Source organism: Galleria mellonella, unplaced genomic scaffold (assembly GCF_026898425.1).
Source record: "Galleria mellonella isolate WM207_F2 unplaced genomic scaffold, CSIRO_AGI_GalMel_v1 utg33, whole genome shotgun sequence".
NCBI classification, from domain to species: domain Eukaryota; kingdom Metazoa; phylum Arthropoda; class Insecta; order Lepidoptera; family Pyralidae; genus Galleria; species Galleria mellonella.
In genome coordinates, this window is record NW_026442079.1 from 12847992 (window position 1) to 12867070 (window position 19079).

Here is a 19079-nt window from a genome sequence, read left to right on the forward strand (position 1 = left end):
TTATGAATATGAATTATTTAATAATTGTAAGGAGGTAAGTTGTTGTCAAAATTCAAAATTCACCCCTAATTGCTATTTAGTACTAAATTAAATATTACACAGGTAAGTTTTCGTAAGTACATCCATGTATTATAATATATATATATATATATTAAACATAAAATGCGCTGCATTCCTGTGGACTAAGATGTTATATCTCTGTACTCTAACTCTACAGTTTTACTGCCAAAACCCAACCTTTAAACCGAAATGCATCCGTGCAAGTACAACTGCTTTACAGCATAAACACAAATAATACATCGTAAAACATTTGAGAGGTATTCCTGCATATGACTTTTGTATTAAGTCATCATGTGTATTTATGTTAAAAATCGCATGTTATCGCATTAAAAAGAGCCGAACTAACTCACCAGATGGAGACTTTGTGCAAAAGTCGATTGCTTGGGCACCTCTGTCCTATTCGTGTTTCTACCATGAAGCAGTTGTGTTTGCATGGCTGTATTTCGGTTTCAAGGGTGAGATATAGCAGTGAATTTACAGGTTACAAAGGAATAACACCTGAATTTTCAGGAATAGCAACTGATGGAGGGTATCATGGACGAAACAGTATATTGTATTATGCCCATGGTACTGCTCATGTCTATAGACGATATTATATAAAAAAAAAGCTTTTTGTTATAACAAAAAGGAACAACTGAGTTTCTTGCCAGTTCTTCTGAGGAGATATTGCTTTCCGTACGGGTGGGATAATCATAAAATAAAAAAATAAAAACTTAAATTTAAATTTATTGAAAAACAATGAAAATAAATTGTAATTCTCATTAGTTTTACTTGACAATAGACAGTGTAAAAAAAGTAGGAAACCAAAATTGTTATAGAAATTTATTACAGTACAAACGAAGTCGCAGGGAGATCTAGTACCTAATATGTCTAATACTATATCTTTTGGAGGGAAAGGGATTGTTAGTAATGGAGTTCGACAGCCACATTGCTAGCAATATGCCTTATTAGGTCGACCTCCACGTGGTTCCCACTGGAAACCATCGTGAACAATTCCTGTTAAATTCGTCACGATGGGCTAACTGACCTGCTTCATCTCCTCACCTATCATCCTTCACTGGTGCCCCGCCAGTGTATACCGATAGCGCGGGTGGGGTTACCATTCCATTATCATCCATTAAACAATACTATATCTAGTATTATACTTAATGCTATTAAATGTTGTCACAAAAAATAGCAAACGTTAATCTCTATTACAGCTCCTGAGGATGCGGAAAATATGTTACTAAATATAAAATGTATGAAAAATACAGTCTTCAATTCGCTACATACAGTTACAAGTCATTGCCACCAGAGGTCCAGTGCGCAGCGGCGCGTAATGCCGGCCGGGCCGCTATATTACTTTCACACCAAATTACAAGGGTTCGTACGTATGAAAAACTCAAAATTGTGTGCGTAAACAACGTGCAGGGCGATCAGAGACCGTATTACAAAAGGTGAACAATATCAAATCGGTAAATCCAATTGAATGTATGTAAAAGTGTGCATGTAGGTTACCGACAGGGCATGTCTGCTAAAGGGGATTCCTTCGCCCCAATGCGTGTACGTGACGTCACTCATTGAATATTACGAGCCGGGGCGAGGTCCGCACGCTTCGCGCATGCGCCGTGCACGAATATCAATATGAAAAGCGGTATACTTTTGTAGTTCACTGGTTTAAGCAGCAACAAAACATGTAGTTAACAATGGCAATCCTAAATATATAACAGTACAGAATTTTTTATATCGCTACCAACACATTGTACAGTTACGTAGTAAGTCAACAAACAACTGGTGCATTGGTTAACGCAATCCGCGATACAGAATATATGAAGCGCAAACCTCAAACCACTGTATACCGTGCAGGGATTAGTAGATTTTTTTTTTCTATAGTTCATGTGTGAATCAGTGAATCAATTAGCCCTCACTACCTCAAACACGGGCGCCTTAAGACCGCGCGCCGCTGCCGTCCTAACAATTCTCTTGTGACCGTAGAACCAAGCCAAGAAAGTGCCTTAATCAGTGATAAGAATTATAAGATAAAGTGCCACCACTGCCGCTGGACACTGCCAGACGCCGCGAGGTATGCCATTACATTTTTATTGATCGTACGTAAAAAATTACACCGAATCGATACTCGCCAATGTCTGCGGACTAACATTTGGCTTGTGGCGAATTGTGAACACAATTTTTAGGTTATTAATAACAGAATGTAGTATGTAGAACTGATTGTAAATCAGACAAGCTAGACAATAAAGCGATATAACAAACACGTTGTGATATAATGGCAGCATAATTACAGGGAACTGTAGAGCACAAAGTTCTCCATAAATTTTAAATGAAAAATGATGTTTCCCTTGGAAACGTTATTTGTTTAAACGCATACAAATATTCCATTTTTTAAATATTTGTCTATTATTATTTATTAATCTATTTACATATATTTAATCTAATTTATATATATAAAAATATATGTAAAATAGATTGTATATATTTACATAGTTTAATGCATATATGCATTAATTCCCGTTTATAGTTTACCAAAAGGTATAATACAGTTTATGGGCGAAAAAATGGATGTAAGATACATTTACTTTATTTTATTTATATATGTACGTACGTATAAATAAAAAAAAAGTAATTCCATATAAAATAATTAAATAAATTATTTACTATTACTTTTATAGGTTGTCTAAAATGAAATAATTATACAGAGTACACACATTCAGCTAGTTGTTGCGGTAGGAATCAAGTTTTTAATACATTTAGAGAAATTATATTATTATATAATTTGTCTAAAAGTATTAAAAATATGTTACTGAAGTACCTATTGACATTATTTTTACATATATTGGTCTCGATAATTAAATACATATTTACCTATATAAAAAACATACGTTCAAATTGTCGTTACGATTCTGAACTCTGCAGTGAAATAATTTAGATAGTCGTGACTATAATTCTTTGTCTACAAAGATTCAGTTTTAAAGTTGTAAAGTAATGTAATGTAAATTGGATTCTATTTTCTGTGCTAAGCCTCTAATTTGGGTCATTGTGCGTCTAAGTCATGGTTAGTACAGTTTTTAGGTTAGTATTCAATAATACATTCAATACATATTTACAAAGACGATACCCGCTCAGATAGTCATTATAATTCTGAACTCTGCACAAAAATGATCCTGTTTTTTTTTTTGATGGGTGAAAATGGTATGGTACCCCGCCTGCGCTAATGGGATACGCTGGCGGAGCACCAGTGAAGGGTGATAGATGAGAATGAAAACAGGCCAGTTAGCCCATCATGATGAATTCATCAGGAATTAACCATGATAGTTTCCAGGGAGAACCGCGAGGAGGTCGACCTGGTTGGATATATTGTTAGCAATAAAATTCTCAGTCTCCATTACTAACAATCCCTTTCCCCCCCAAAATGGTCCTGTTAGTTGTGACTATAATTCAGTTTTAACTAAAAACTTTTTAGGTTAAGATTGGTATGTTTACCCGTTGGTTGCTCTCCTTGATCACATTCATAGCTGAGAAATAAATATATATTTACAAAGACGTGTGTCGTTGTGTGCGCCACGGCATAGAATGTGCCATCACTTTTTTTCCCATAGTTGTCGTAAGAGGCGACTAAGGGAGGGCGAGGAATGGGCAGCAGCGTCCCTCTTAAACATCTCTAGAAGCCTGATTGCAGTTGCCAATTCACCTGCCAAATGTGGAAACTACTTGCAAAACTCCCCCAAGGGGGAGGTTTATGTTCAGCAGTTGATTGTTAAAGGCTAAAAGAGTGAAGATGATAGCTTACTTTATGTAAAAGAATTTTTAAAATATGTTAAGTAGTTTTGGAATTTATCTAATACCAACAAACAAATAAACAAACAATTAATCAAACAATCAAAACTTTCCTCTTCATAAAATGTGCATATAGATACAATAGAGCAGAGACTCCAAAAGTGGATTCCGCGTAATCTAGGGGTTCCGTAGAAAAGTGTGCGGATTTTTTTTATGGCAATTTATTTTTGGCTTTTAAATAATACCACAGTTAAGTTCAAATATTATTTCGAAATAGCGCAAAGTATGCGATGAGAAGAAGTTATTACTGTGTACATTATGCAAGCAGGTAGGTAGTTAATGAAAACTCACTTTTAAAATATTTCTAACATACATTTTTGATGTTATTTACATCACAGTGTAGTTCTTTTTTTTTAATGGATGGTAATGGTATGATAACCCCCGCCTGCACTATCGGTATACACTGGCGGGGCACCATAACTTATATGGGTACTACTACCTCCACTAGTTGGAGTGATATCCTCAAATGCATTACAGAGATGTCAGTGAATACAGGTGGCTCAGGACCATTCCCTATGACAGTTCATGGGAAAGGCCTATGATGATGATATGTGTAGCTAGCAACTGCAGTTAGGCTTTGAAGATGTTTTAAAAGGAACTCTGCTGCCAATCCCTCGCCCACTCTAAATCGGCTCTTACGACACCCACGAGAAAAGAAGGGGTGGCCTATTCTATGCCAGATCCACTGCTGAACATAGCCCTCCTCGTATTAGGTGGTTTTTCCCGTAGTCGCCACACTTTGCAAATGGATTGACAGCCATAGTTATGCTTTCGTGATATTTTAAGAGGGGAACTGGACGCTCGACCATTTAGTTCCCTCAATCACCTCTTACGACACCCACGGGAAAGGAAGCGGTGGCCAATTCTATGCCGGGACCACAAGGCATAATTAATAATCCTGTGAGTCGCGAATTAAACCTTTTTAGTAATCCTATTAAGATTTCTCGCTAATTACTCGTATTTCACAATAGACTTGTCGTACAATACGTTCACGCACAAGAACTATGAAGCCTCACATCAATAATGCATCCTGTGAATACTATTCCTGCAAGTTATCTCGTTAACGTTAATTGGCTATGTTAATACGTCCTATGTCGCAGTATTCTAGAACTGCAATAGTAAACATTTCAGAATATGAATTCACTAGTGTTGCCAATAATCGATTGATAATTTAATCGATTGTGTTCAATCGAATTAATCTAAATATTGATAGGTCTATCCATTGCACAGATATTCAGATTAGCTCAGCTAGATTCAAATTGCATGAGAGGGAGACTTTGTACAAAAGTCGTTTGCTTGAGCACCTCTGTCCTATTTGTGTTTCTATGGTGAACCAGTTGTATATGGCTGTGTTTTGGTTTGAAGGGTGAGAAATGGCTGTGAATTTACAGGGTACAGACGAATAACACTTGAGTTCTCAGGAATGGCAACGGTAAGTGGTATAATGGGCGAAACAGTATTCTCTGTTATGTCCATCGTACTGCTCATGTCTATAGACGACGGTTATCACTTTCCATCCTATTGATGGAAAGTCATCAGCTTGAAATCAGAATCATCATTGTCATCAGAATGAAAGGCCATCAGCTTGTTTACTATTCTAAGCTGGATAAAAATATTATAAAAGGATTTGTTTCTTTGTTCACCAGAAACACTTCAACCGATTTTAAGAAATTCTTTTACTTATAGTAGGCTATATTATGAACAATAAAAATAGGCTACATATTATTTTTAAAAATTCTAACATAAAATTAAATAATATTAATTGAATTGACAGTTAGTTTTGTGAATACTATTATATAAATCTTTGGCACGATGTCTCAATCAATCGTCATGGTATTTAGGACAGAATAGGACAAAGTCCACATTTTATCTTGACATGTCAACATATTCCGGTCACGCGATCGGAATTGCTTGTTAAAATTTCTGATTGATACTATTGAATAAATCGATTAACTGATAGTATTTCAATCAATTATTTCTTTTTTATGCAACTTAGAATAGCAAACGAACAGACGGTCCACCGTCGTAACAGCACCGTGAATATAACAGAGTGTTTTGTGTCGTCCATGATACCCCACATGTGTTGCCATTCCTAACAACTCAGGTGTTATTCCTCTGTACCCTATACTTTCACTGCCATATCTTACCCTTTAAGGTGAAACACAGCCATGTGAACACAACTGCTTCACGGAAAAAACATAAATGAGTTTTATTATTTAGATTATATTTAGCTGCACGGTTATTACCCTTGTACACTACAATTTTCTTTCAGCTTCTCAAAGGTTGACTGTAAAAGATCCCTTTATGGGATAAGTCCGCCATTGTATATTAAATATTTTAATGTATTCAGTATGAATTATGTACAATAAGGATTTTACAATACAATCAGACAAAGGTAGCCAAGCAAATGACTTTTGTACAAAGTCTTCCTTTGGTAAATTATTAAATATGATTATTTATTAATAATCGATTTTGACGTGGTAATCGAGTTAGTTTGATTACTTGGGAGTTTAATCGGAATATAGAATCGATTAAATAGTCGATACTCTACGATGAACAGACAACACTAGTTAGCACTCCTTTCACAAACATAGAGTTAGATATAGTATTTTAACTTACATGAAACCTAACTTTAGCTTACACGTGTCACTACTAAATTACTTGCTTTGATGTCACGACGACCTTGGTGATGTAGCGGTTTATTACGACGTCTCACTTATCGAGGGTCGCGGATTCGATTGTCGTACATTATAATCGAATCGAGGGGAAGGGATTGTTAGTAATGCGGACTGCCAGTCCTATTGCAAAAAATATACCTCCATCAGGTTGACCTCCCCGTGAGAGGGGAAAGGAACTGTTAGCAACGGAGTTTGACAGCCCCATTGCTAGCAATATGCCTTATTAGGTCGACGTTCACGTGGTTCCCCCTGGAAACCATTGTGAACAATTCTTGTTGAATTCGTCACGATGGGCTAACTGACCTACTTCATCCTCACCTATCATCCTTCACTGGTGCCCCGCTGGTGTATATCGATAGCGCGGCTGGGGTTGCCATTCCATTATCATCCATTAAAAAAAAGACCGCCCCGTGATCCAGTCTGGAGCCTATCGTGCTATTTTCCAGATATATTCATCATATGAGCTAATTGACCTACCTTTTTTTTCTTACCTATGATCCCTCACTGGTGTTCCGCCAGCGCATACCGTTGACGCGGGCGAGGTTACTATTCTATTATAATACATATAAAAGACAAAGAAAGAAGAGTTTTGCATAAATGAGCTCTCGGTTTTGATTCCCGTTAAGCTGAAGACGAAAGCAGATAAGTTAACGCATTGTGATGAATTCAAGCTTTATCCACAATGGTTTCCAAATGGAACCACGTGGAGGTCTACCTGGTAAGACTAAAACTAGACTGGTAGTCCGCATTATTAACAATACCTTCCCCCCAGCCAGGCATGGTTAACTCTAAATTACATATGAGGACGATGACATTCATTTCATGATGTTTATCACCAAAAAAAAATTTTTTTTTACACAACTTAGAATGGCAAACAAGCTGACGGCCCACCTGATGGAAAGTGGTAACCGTCGCCTATAGACATGAGCAGTACCAAGGACATAACAGAGTATACTATTTCGCTCATGATACCGCCCGTGCGTTGCCATTCCTGAGGATTCAATTTTCTAATTATGCGACATGTATTGAGGACGCCGGTTTAATTATTATTATAGATATTGAATTTACTATATATAGATATTATATATTGTATATTGCATATTGTTTACTATGTTGCACCTTCAATTATTCACCTTCAATTCCTGTTATTCCTGTCCACGGTAGACTGACAGATAACGCCATATCGTCATAGTCGTAGAATACTGACGGATCTTTATATGTAATATTTGTCAGATCCGTCAGTATTCTACGACTATGACGATATGGTGTTAACTCCGCCTTTTACGCTTTCTCTGTGTATTAAAGTTTAATAAATACATAAATATTGATCAGGGAGGGAGATTTTGTACAAAAGTCGTTTGCTTGAGCACCTCTGTCCTATTCGTGTTTGTACCGTGATATAGTTGTGTTTGCATGGCTGCGTTTTGGTTTGAAGGGTGGGATATGGCGTGAATTTACTGGGTACAGAGGAATAACACCTGAGTCCTCACGAATGGCAAAGTATGGGGGGTATTATGAGCGAAACAGTATACTCTGTCGGTTACCATTTTCCATTAGGTGGGTTATCAGCTTGTTTGCTATTCTAAGTTGCATAAAAAAAATATTATTAATACAGATTTCGATGATTGAGTGTTTATCACTCCCATCACTCAATCACCCTTTAACGGCTGAACATATTTGAATAAAATTTGGTGAAAAGTTGTACTGTATACTCGATTTAAAAAAAAAAAGGTATATTTTATGATAATTCACTCCGCAAATTATAGCAATAGCTGGATAGAAACGATATAGAATTCTTATAACAGCATTATTTATTAAGGCTAGTTATTGCTAGTTAGTGGTTTTTTTTTTATGGGTGAAAATGGTATGGTAATCCGGCCTACGCTAACGGGATACGCTGGCAGAGCACCAGTGAAGGGTGATCGATGGGAATGAAAACAGGCCAGTTAGCCCATCATGATGAATTCATCAGGAATTAACCATGATAGTTTCCAGGGGGAACCGCGAGGAGGTCGACCTGGTTGGATATTATTGCTAGCAATGGGATTCTCAGTCTCCATTACTAACAATCCCTTTCCCCCGCTAGTTAGTGGTTAGTACCGTGTAGTCCCGGCATAGAATAGGTCACCTCTTCCATTTCCATGGGTGTCGCAAGAACCGACTAAGGCAGGGCGAGGAATGGGCAGCAGCGTCCCTCTTAAATATCTCTTAAGCCTGACTGCGTGTGGTAATCCGCTTGCTAAGCGTGGCAACTACTGGTAGAACCCCCCAAGGGGGAGGTTTGTGTTTACCAGTGAACGATTAAAGGCTGATATGGTGATAGTATTTATAAATATTATCTGTGGTTAAGGTTAGAATAATAAAAAAAAAAAATATTTTTTAACTTAAAAAATACAACTATTTAAGGAATTCTTATAAAAGTTATATAATGTCAAGGTAATACGAAAAGTACAAGTGCACGACAATAAGAAAAAAATGAAAATAAAATAAAAGAAGATAAAAAAAATAACTTATAAAATACAATTGTTAAAAGAACTCTTAAACAATTGTTCAATGTCAAGGTAACAATAAGAGAAAAAAAAAGATATTTTTTTTAACTTTAAAAATACATTTATTTTCACCGGTTATTGTACGCTTAAAATGTATAAAAGTTCTTAAATAAATAAAAAAAAACTTGACCAATGCAAATTGTACGAACTTGTGAATTTTGAGTTTCGTTTCCGTATCTTCAAGGTCATATTCCATCCAGCAGCTGTGATTATGTAGATTTTTGGAAAGGGAATATTTATTACTCATACATTTTTTTTATAAATTCATATTGAATGGGGCACCCGTCTATGCTAATGCCATACAATATCATCGCACCAAATTCAATAGAAATCAATGGTAATGGTCTCCAGGGACGACCGCGTGAAGATCAATCCGATAGGGCATATTGCTAACAATAATGAGAACTAAAACCACGTGAAGGTCGACCTGACAGGGTATATTGCTAGTAATGGGGCTATTTGACCCCATCACTAAAAATCCCTACTTGAAATAGTACTTCGTCCGATAGTGTAACTTGACATGTCAACAACAAATCCGATAAGTACAATACGAATCTGTATCAGAAGGTCAGGACTTGTGTTTGAAATGTAATGGTAGGGGGGGGGGGGGGAGAAAAACTCCGACAGCGTTTTCATTACCGGCAGCTTCTGTTAAAGACAACTGTAAGACATTACGTGTGTGTATGTACGGGGCTTTCAAAATGGCCGATGCGTAGTGGAAAATTATATGGCCACTCCTTCCTTTACCGTGAGTGTCGTAAGAGCAACGTCCCTCTTAAAACATTTCTAAAGCCTAACTGCGATTGCCAATCTGCTTGCCAAGACTGGCAACTACTGTTAACCCATATTAAAAGCTGACATGATGATAATGTTGGTTATATAATTAACATATTTATATCTGTATTACACGAATGTCAAAAAGCGTGAATTTACTGGGTACAGAGGAATAACACCCGAGTCCTCAGGAATGGCAACGCATGAAGGGTATCATGGGCGAAACTGTATACTCTGTTGTGTCCATGGTACTGCTCATGTCTATAGGCGACGGTTACCACTTTCCATCAGGTGGGCCGTCAGCTTGTTTGCCATTCTAAGTTGTTTAAAAAATATATATATATAGAACTAGTTTTACGTCAAGCCTTCTCTTTAGAACGCTCACACACAAAAGCACACACATACACACATAAACGAGTGCGCGCTCGTGCACTCGCACGCACTCACTCACACACATAAATTGAACATTGTGAATACTTGATTGCTAAATAAGTAATAAATTAAAAATCCTAAATCCGTAATTGTTTATAAGTACTAAAAATAACACAATGGCGTCATAGATTAACAGCTGTGAATTTTATAATAAATAAACAATGTTGCAAAATATTCTACAACATCGTTATAAATCTTTCCCTTTTAGTGCCCTTTTTTAGAGATTTCGAATAATGTCATTTCACGCGTAAATCGAAGTCCACAAAACTCTTGAAATTATCTTGGTCAATTTTCCATCTAATATGCGGAAAAACAGAAAAATATATACACAATGGCTTCAGCTGTATCATTTTCCTTAAACGCTTCATATTTGTCGAGTAGTTTTGAATATGTCGTATGGAACCCATAAAAATATCATCTCAACCCAATTTTCGGAGGTGGTCTTTTTTATGTAGTCTCCTTAACCTAATAAATATGTGTGTCAAGTCTCAGGGATACAGAGATTTCCTTATTGGAATCTATTTTTATTGCACTATACAATTATTTGCAAAACTCAAAGCTGTCACATGCAACTATTTACATAAAAAGCACATTATTAACTATAATTGTTTTTTTTTTTCTCTCTCACCTTTGTCATTGTCATCTCCAGTCTATACTTGAGTATATCACACTACGCATGTAGGTGATGTGGCAGACAATGTAACAACTAAATATTAAGGTCACGAAACAAAATTAAACATGGAATGGCAAGGACAGCGCTGGAATCGAGATTTGTCGTTTTTGTTGATTACTTTGTAAGTAAAGATAATTTGATGCAGAATTTCTAAATTAAGGAATGATCTTTATTATTATGTATAAATGTGGAGTGACACATAATACGCGATCTTCACCTGTGTGAATTATAACTTACACAATTGCATAGTTTCTTGCTAGTAATATGGTCTGTTACAAAGTTGTACAATGCATGAGAATAAAGTCAAAAATTATGATAAATTATTACTGTATCGATAAAAAATAAATGAAATCTCCCGCCGATTTAAAAATTTAGTTACAAATTATCTTTGATTATAAAATAATCAATAAAAAGTTTGAAAAAAAATTGATTAGTGACGTACCTTAATATACCAGAGGGGACAAAATTTTACTTGGATACTTTCCATTCGCGTTCCTGCTGTGAAGCAGTTGTTTGGCTGTGAAATTACAGGGCACGGAGACAAAACATCTTAGTCCACGGCAATGTGGGGCGACACGGTAAACTCAATTAATTCCATTGTACTGTTCATGTCTATAGGCGACGGTTACCACTTTCTATCAGGTGGGCCGTCAGCTTGTTTGTCAAGTTACATAAAAGAGAAAATAATATGTGTACATTTACAGTTATAATTGGTTTTTCGTCTCACCTCTTTAATTGTCATTTTTGTTTCCCTTACACATTGTCATTTGCAGTAGCTACGTAAATCTTCGCACTATTTGTAAAAGAAGCGGTGTGCTGGACATTTCCGTATTGACGAAATAAAAGTACGTGTTATAAAAAAAAAAAATGTTTATATAATAAAAACATTTGTCATAACAACTAAATAAGTAATAAAGTGTATAAATTTCGAAAAATCGCATATTAGTTACAGGGTTAACAAATTATTAATGTGTTTTGTAGATGTTTCCTCCCACGAACACTCAGGTTATGGAATGAGCTCCCTGCCGAGGTTTTCCCAAGAGACTCCAGCATGGGGTTTATCAAAAGAGGTTCTTTCAGGGTCGGCAACGCGCGCGTAATACCTCTGGTATTGCAGGTGTTCATAAGCTACGGTAACCGCTTACCATCAGGTGGGCTGTATGCTTGTTTGCTATCTCAGTGGTATAAAAAAAAAAAAATCTAAAACCTCAAAGTTTTTCGTAACCGCTGAGTCGTTTGAGCATTTTAAAACCATTCTGCTCTGTCAAATGAACCAATCAAGAAGTCACGACATAAATAATGGAAATTTAATGAATTATCTAATGCTTCAGGTAAATTCTTCCACAGGGATATTACGTAGTCCGATGCATCCAAGACAGCGCTTGTAATTGACAGCTAAGATTCTCGTTATTATAATAATTGGAAATATCTTTTGTAATAACAAACGGCCTTGTACTACTATAAACGTAATATCCAGGGCATTTTCTTCCCTGGGACTGATTTTATAGATAATGTTATATCCTAGTAATTTAAGTACTAAATATAGATTAATAACATCTAGTTAGTCCCAACCGCTCTAAGAAAAACAGCCATATTTAAAATGTTTAAAACATAAATTATTATTTTGTTTATATACAATAAATATTTAATGAACAAATAATTTATTTATGATTAGAAATTAAGAATATATATATATATATATATATATATATATATATATATATATATATATATATATATATATATATATATATATATATATATATATATATATATATATATATAGTTAATTTTGAACTTTCGCGTTGTTGACACATATTTTATATACACTATCGGGACTAAAGCGACGCGATTTCGTGTACATAGTACTTACATACCTGAATTTTATTGCAAGATTTATTTTAATCCACGCTAATACACGTCGACAATCAAAATGAGGTATGTAGTTACTATTTACTTGCAGTCACGTCACCTTAAGTCTCGATAGTGTATTTAAAATATTGCTTAATCTATTTAAAGGCATTTTGTGACACTCGTTCTATCTAGATGTAGACATATGATTTAAAGTACTAAAAAAGGATAAAATAGAAACGTAAAATTTGCTTACACATAATCCAAACAAGAATAAAGCATTACAAATTATAATTTTAATTAAATGAATTAAAAAAAAAATATTTAAATCCATTGATGATTTTCTAGAATGATGACTGGGCGAGATTAGATGATTTCTTTGACTATTATAAGATAGCAAAAAATAATGCTACAATGGCGGCCAACACGACAGATTTATACGCTGTTGCGTACACGTCCTTCATGGCTAGCCATTTTCCAGCGTTCCAAGCGCAGTATCGGATGCCACAGAAGTAGTGGTAGGCAAACGGTGCGCCCAGTATGAATTTAATGACGAATATTGAAGGTCTCGACAGGTCTAAGCTTTGAATGGCGGACACGTATGATTCGATGCCGTTCGACAGGAAGAGAGTCCCGCCAGCTAGTAGAAGAGCGTAGACTGTTGTTATCGTACCTAGAAATAGACGAGAATTTATATTTCCACATGATTATGATTATTATTGCCGTGCGGTTCCGGCATAGAATGGACCACCCCTTTATTTTCCGTGGAAATCGTTAGAAGCGACTGAGGGAACTTAAGAACTTACTTGGTTGAGGGATGGGAAGCAGCGTCCGTCTTAAAATATAACCAAAGCCTGATTGAGGTTGCCAACTCGACTGTCAAGCGTGGCAGCTACTGGATTTCTCTCATCAATTATTCTATCATTCCTCACTGGTGCCCCGCCAGTGTATACCGATAGCGCGGGCGGGGTTACCATTCCGTTATCACCCATTAAAAAAACCTATATAAAAACTTAACATGTTTGTATTAAGTGATATAATCAAATGAAATTGAAAATATGTAACGCTGTAGATGTACCAATAAATAAACAAATATTTCTTTGTAAAAAAAAAACTTTAATCATAAACACAATATTACGTAGATAAGGCAGTATTTAGATAGCCTCGTGTTATATGCAAGACTAAGTTTCATAAATGACCTACATTGTAAATATTTGAATTAAGAACTTAGAATCATGCATTTACATTAGGGTTGCCAACTGTACTGTTAAACATAGTATTATACTATTTTTCACTACATTACACTTTTTACTGTTGAACAAAAATAAAGTATTCAAAATACTGTATCAAGGATCAAAATGCTTTACACTATACTTACTATAAGTGTTACAGGCTCACACAATATTTTTTTTTATTCAGTCAGAGGGCGCTCAGTGCAGATTAATTCAATAAAATATGAGCATTTATTTTTAATTATAATTGTGTTGAGACATACGAAGTTTAAAAAAAAGACTAAATTAATAAGTTGTGCAATAAGTTTAAAAAAATATGTATTTAAATAAACATATAAGAACGAACAGTAGTTCCTTCTTCTAAAATATTATTTAATGTTTTTCGCAGACCTAAATATACTTTATTTCTAGTGAAAAAAGTTGGCAACCCTAATTTATATGTAGATTTTACTTCGAAACAGGCTGCTATTTGCTCTGCTAAGACAAACGGCTACTTCAATCACGCAAAATTAAAATGATATCAAAATAGAGAGCAAATCCGTCAATTGCAAAACAAAAAGTTTAAATTGATTCAGAACGCGCAACGTGATTACATAAAAATGATTTTTAAATCTCCCAAAAGTACAGTGAAATCGTAATAAGGAAATCGTACTCAAGTTAATTTAACCAGAAAAATTGTGGTTAACTTTAACTTTTATCAAGATGTATAAAATGTTACTTCCGTCTGTTAAAATTATATATATATATTCTTTATTGCACTAAAACATACAGTAACAACAATAAGTTAATAACAATGTTAGCAAAGGCGATATGTTTATGTATATATTTATTTATTTAACATACTATCTGTATGTTTATATTAGTCTAATTATAAGTTTATATTATATGAACATATTAAGAATTACTTTTTATATTTCCTCAATCCAATAATGAACCGCCTACTTACATATTTGTTTGCCCAATGGTTGACTGGTAGAGAACACCGTCCGATGTCAAGTCCGCCAAATGTACATACAATTTTATTGTACATTAAACTTTAAATAAAAAAATACTGTAATATATATTCATAATATAATTATTTTGAGAGCGATTTAAATAAATGAAAATATTTTTTATTCAAGTTATCTTAATTATAAGTATTTTTAAATCGACATTTTTTTATTAATCAACCGCCCAGTTGGAAATGCAATTTTAGCTGAGAACGGCCAAAAAATACAACCGTTGCTTTAGAACAAATATTAGAATCTGTAAGAAGTCTATCACCAATTTCTCTTGTATGATATTAATAATAATATTAATATTTCTTTACTTTATAGATTACAAAGATCCATTTTTGTTAGTAACAATTGACTTAAACTATGTTAGTAGAAAAAAAAATATACAAAATTCATTTTATGGCCCCTATAATAATTTTGACCCACAATGAGAGGATCGGGCTATCGTATTTATTACATAATGCCCTCAGAATGCTGTTACCGCTGCCAAGAGAAAAAAAAAGTACATTTAAAATGGAATGTAGTTTTTTTTTGTATTTTTGAACAGAGCAATCCCTACTGGAAGCTCTCATTTTGACATATTTAACCTTCTTAATGGATTTCAAACATATCTTTGTAACATAGCAATTAATGGCAAGCAAGTAAGAGTATATTACAACATAACTGTCAAGGGAAACATAATTGTTTAGTTTAATATAATAATAAAAAAATATTGTAATACATTTTTTATCCAATTTAAAAAAATAGAGGTTTTCAAATTCACTGTTTTGCTTTTTACGCAATGTCTTTACCAATTGTGATTTGAGTATGGTGATTCTAATATTATTTAGAAGTGGTTACGGCTTCCGCGTTGTTTCCTTATAATTCTGTTATGAATTATAATAACGTTTCTAAACTATAATAGTTTTCTAATTTAATATCATACGTATAGTTTAATATTACAGTTAGTTTTAATTAATACGCGTGAAGTAAGTTATTCTTTTCTCCATTCCAAATTTTTTTATATACAATTTAAGTGATAAACAAGCATACAGTGCTACTGATGGTAAATGGGATTACCGTAGTCTATAAGTAGATGCCTGTAACATTTTTTTAATGGGTGATAATGGAATGGTAACCCCGCCCGTGTTATCGGTATACACCGGCGGGGCACCAGTGAAGGATGATAGTGATAGGTGAGTATGAAGCAGGTCAGTTAGCCCATCGTAACGAATTCAACAAAAATTGTTCACGATGGTTTCCGGGGGGAACCACGTGGAGGTCGACCTAATAGGGCATATTGCTAGCAATGTGGTTGTCAAATTCCATTGCTAACAATCCCTTTCCTCCCTGCCTGTAGCATTAAGGATGGTAGGCGCGCGTTGCTGACCATAAAAAAATCTTAATATGCCTTAATTTTTTAAGAAGCCCATACTGTAGTCTCTAGGGTAAACCTCGGTTGGAAAATCATTCCATAACCTGAGTGTTCGCGAGAGGAAACTCCTCTGAAATCGTGCAGTGCGTAACCATTTCGGTTTTAAGGTGTCAAGGTGGATGCCCTGTCGATGGCGAGCAGATGATGTGCAATAATAATGAGAATGCCAAACCCAAATTTACGATACTTAGAATGGGAAACGGTGGAGTATCTACCAGAAAAAAAAAAAAAAAACTATTTACTGTGACTCCACAATTTCAGAACACATCCATTACCATCTTCAAAAGTATAGGGATCATCGATGTCGACATCTCCAGCACTATAGATTCCAGGGTCATCTTGAAGACAGGGTCCAAAAATTTCGGGGTGCTCAATAAAGCAAAACCGTACTTCATTCCAAGACAAAGACTACTATTGTACTAGTCACGAGTCTGGCCCTTATGGGGTACTGCTCTCATCTGTAGGCCGGAGCTCCTGGATACTATCTTAGTCCTCTTAGCTCCATTTAAAGACGAGTTATCAGAAAAGTCAACCATGCCAAGCTCACACGTAGTATAGATCGTAAGTCTAAGATGAGACTTTACCACCCTCTGCGTGTTCTACCGCTTGTATAAGGGATTGTATTCTGAGGAACTGTTTGAAATGATGCCTATAGTCACTTTTTATCATTGTATCGCTCGCTATCGACAGGGAATTCATCCTTACACGCTTGAACTTAAATGGTCACGATCTCTGCGGTTTCTAAACAAATTTCTCCTGCGTACACTCAGGCTGTGGAATAAGCTATCTGCCAAAGTTTTCCCTGAAAACTACAGAATTTGGTTTTTCAAAAAAGGTATACTAAGGTTTCTTTAGGGTAGGCAAAGCGCACGTGACACCCCTAGTGTAACAGGCGTCTATAGGCTAATGTAACCGTTTACCATAAGGCGAGCTGTATGCTTGTTTGCCATCTTCGTGGTATAAATAAATCGTAATTTTATTATATTAGTAATAAATAATATTTACCTGTAATACGTTGTGTTATGGATGTCATCGCTGGCACTGTGGGAGCGTATATGGTGAGATGTGGAGACATTGGCCTCTTTAGAGTCATATTCTTCGAGTCGTGGTCCCGGTAGTAAGGTTTCACGTATGGCTTATATGTGACTTGATGCTTATGTCTTAATATTTCACCAGCCACTGTTTTTGAAGCGAGTAATGGAACTTTCATCATATTACCGTATATTTGCATGGGGGAACTGAAACAGATTAAATTATAAATTAGATAAGGTCACGGCATAGAACGGGCTACCCCTTCCTTTCCCATATGAAAAGTAAGAAGTAGCTTACAAAATATTTCTAATCTCCATCCACTCACCTTCTGTAATCGCAGAATCTTCTGATTATTGTGAGTCCGATTAGACGACTGTTAGATGGTAGATAAAACATATTGCTAAAACGAATAAATTTTACTTGATAAGTATACAAGCTTTAATTATGGTTATATGGTTTTTATAATTATGTTATTTCTTCGATCAATAGAACGAAAAATATGTTTAAAATTACTTAATTGTCATTGAATGTCACTGCTTTGTGTCGAATGCTAAGAACAAGGAATTACAAAATCTTTTGGTCAAATGAACGCTATGTTATTTTCTAAAATCTTTGATTATTTTATGGCATCTATTAAAAGTAATTTGCCAGTGTTGCTTCCTATTTTATTATTTTAAATTTTTTTTTCATGACCAACCTGATGAAAGGATCTGTATATACATCTTATTTTGTTATTCGATTTTCTTTTGACATGGCCGTGTTCATAATAACACTGTATGGGCATGTATTATATAATTAATTTGAGTATCACTTAATATTCCCGCAAGGTCAAAGATCACATAATGTGAAGACCCATGGTTGAATAGGCAATCCACGGCCTGGAGACAAATAATGCAATGCGTATACCATCTTTCAATTAATAATTTTACTAATAAAATAAGTTAATTTTTTTATACCACTGAGGTGGCAAATAAGCACACGGCTCACCTGATGATAAGTGGTTACCGTAGCCTATGAAAACTTGCAATACCAGAGGTATTACGCGCGCGTTGCCGCCTTGAAAAAATCTCTTTACCCCCCTTTTGGAGGTTATTTAACATAATGTCATAATTAAAATTGATTAATGCAATTTGCATAACACTAAAGTATATAAAATAAAATAATTATATAATTATTTTTAATATGAATGTTAATTATGTCACAATATATAACTTAGCTGTTTTTTTTATACAACTTAGAATGATAAACAAGCTGACGGCCCACCTGATGGAAAGTGGTAACCGTCGCCTATAGACATAAGCAGTACCATGGGCATAACAGAATATACTGTTTCGCCCATGATACACCCCATGCGTTGCCATTCTTGAGGACTCAGGTGTTATTCCTCTGTACCCAGTAAATTCACGCCATATCCCACCCTTCAAACCGAAACACAGCCATGCAAACACAACTGTTTTACGGTTGAAACACGAATGGGACAGAGGTAACCAAGCAAACGATTTGTACAAAGTTCCCTCCGGTAAAACAATTTGAACTGTCTAAACAATTTTTAAATATT

At 35.1% G+C, this 19079-nt stretch overlaps 2 protein-coding genes across 2 annotated transcripts in view; one reads left to right on the forward strand and one right to left on the reverse strand.

The window, feature by feature from the left end:
* The first annotated feature begins 1645 nt into the window (after positions 1 to 1645).
* Positions 1646 to 19079, forward strand: part of LOC113520482 (protein SCAI) — a 76841-nt gene continuing 59407 nt past the window's right edge. The window contains exon 1 of the mRNA XM_026905816.3: positions 1646 to 2122. The gene's annotated coding sequence lies outside the window, so the exon portion shown is untranslated. The remainder of the gene's footprint in view (positions 2123 to 19079) is intronic.
* LOC113520488 (succinate dehydrogenase cytochrome b560 subunit, mitochondrial-like) lies at positions 12801 to 18184 on the reverse strand. The gene is made up of 4 exons (XM_026905827.3): positions 18035 to 18184; positions 17847 to 17921; positions 17495 to 17727; positions 12801 to 13521 (listed from the first exon to the last, which is right to left on the reverse strand). Exons 1-4 carry the CDS (start codon positions 18043 to 18045, stop codon positions 13235 to 13237), a joined length of 606 nt encoding a protein of 201 aa, XP_026761628.2. The 5' UTR covers positions 18046 to 18184; the 3' UTR covers positions 12801 to 13234.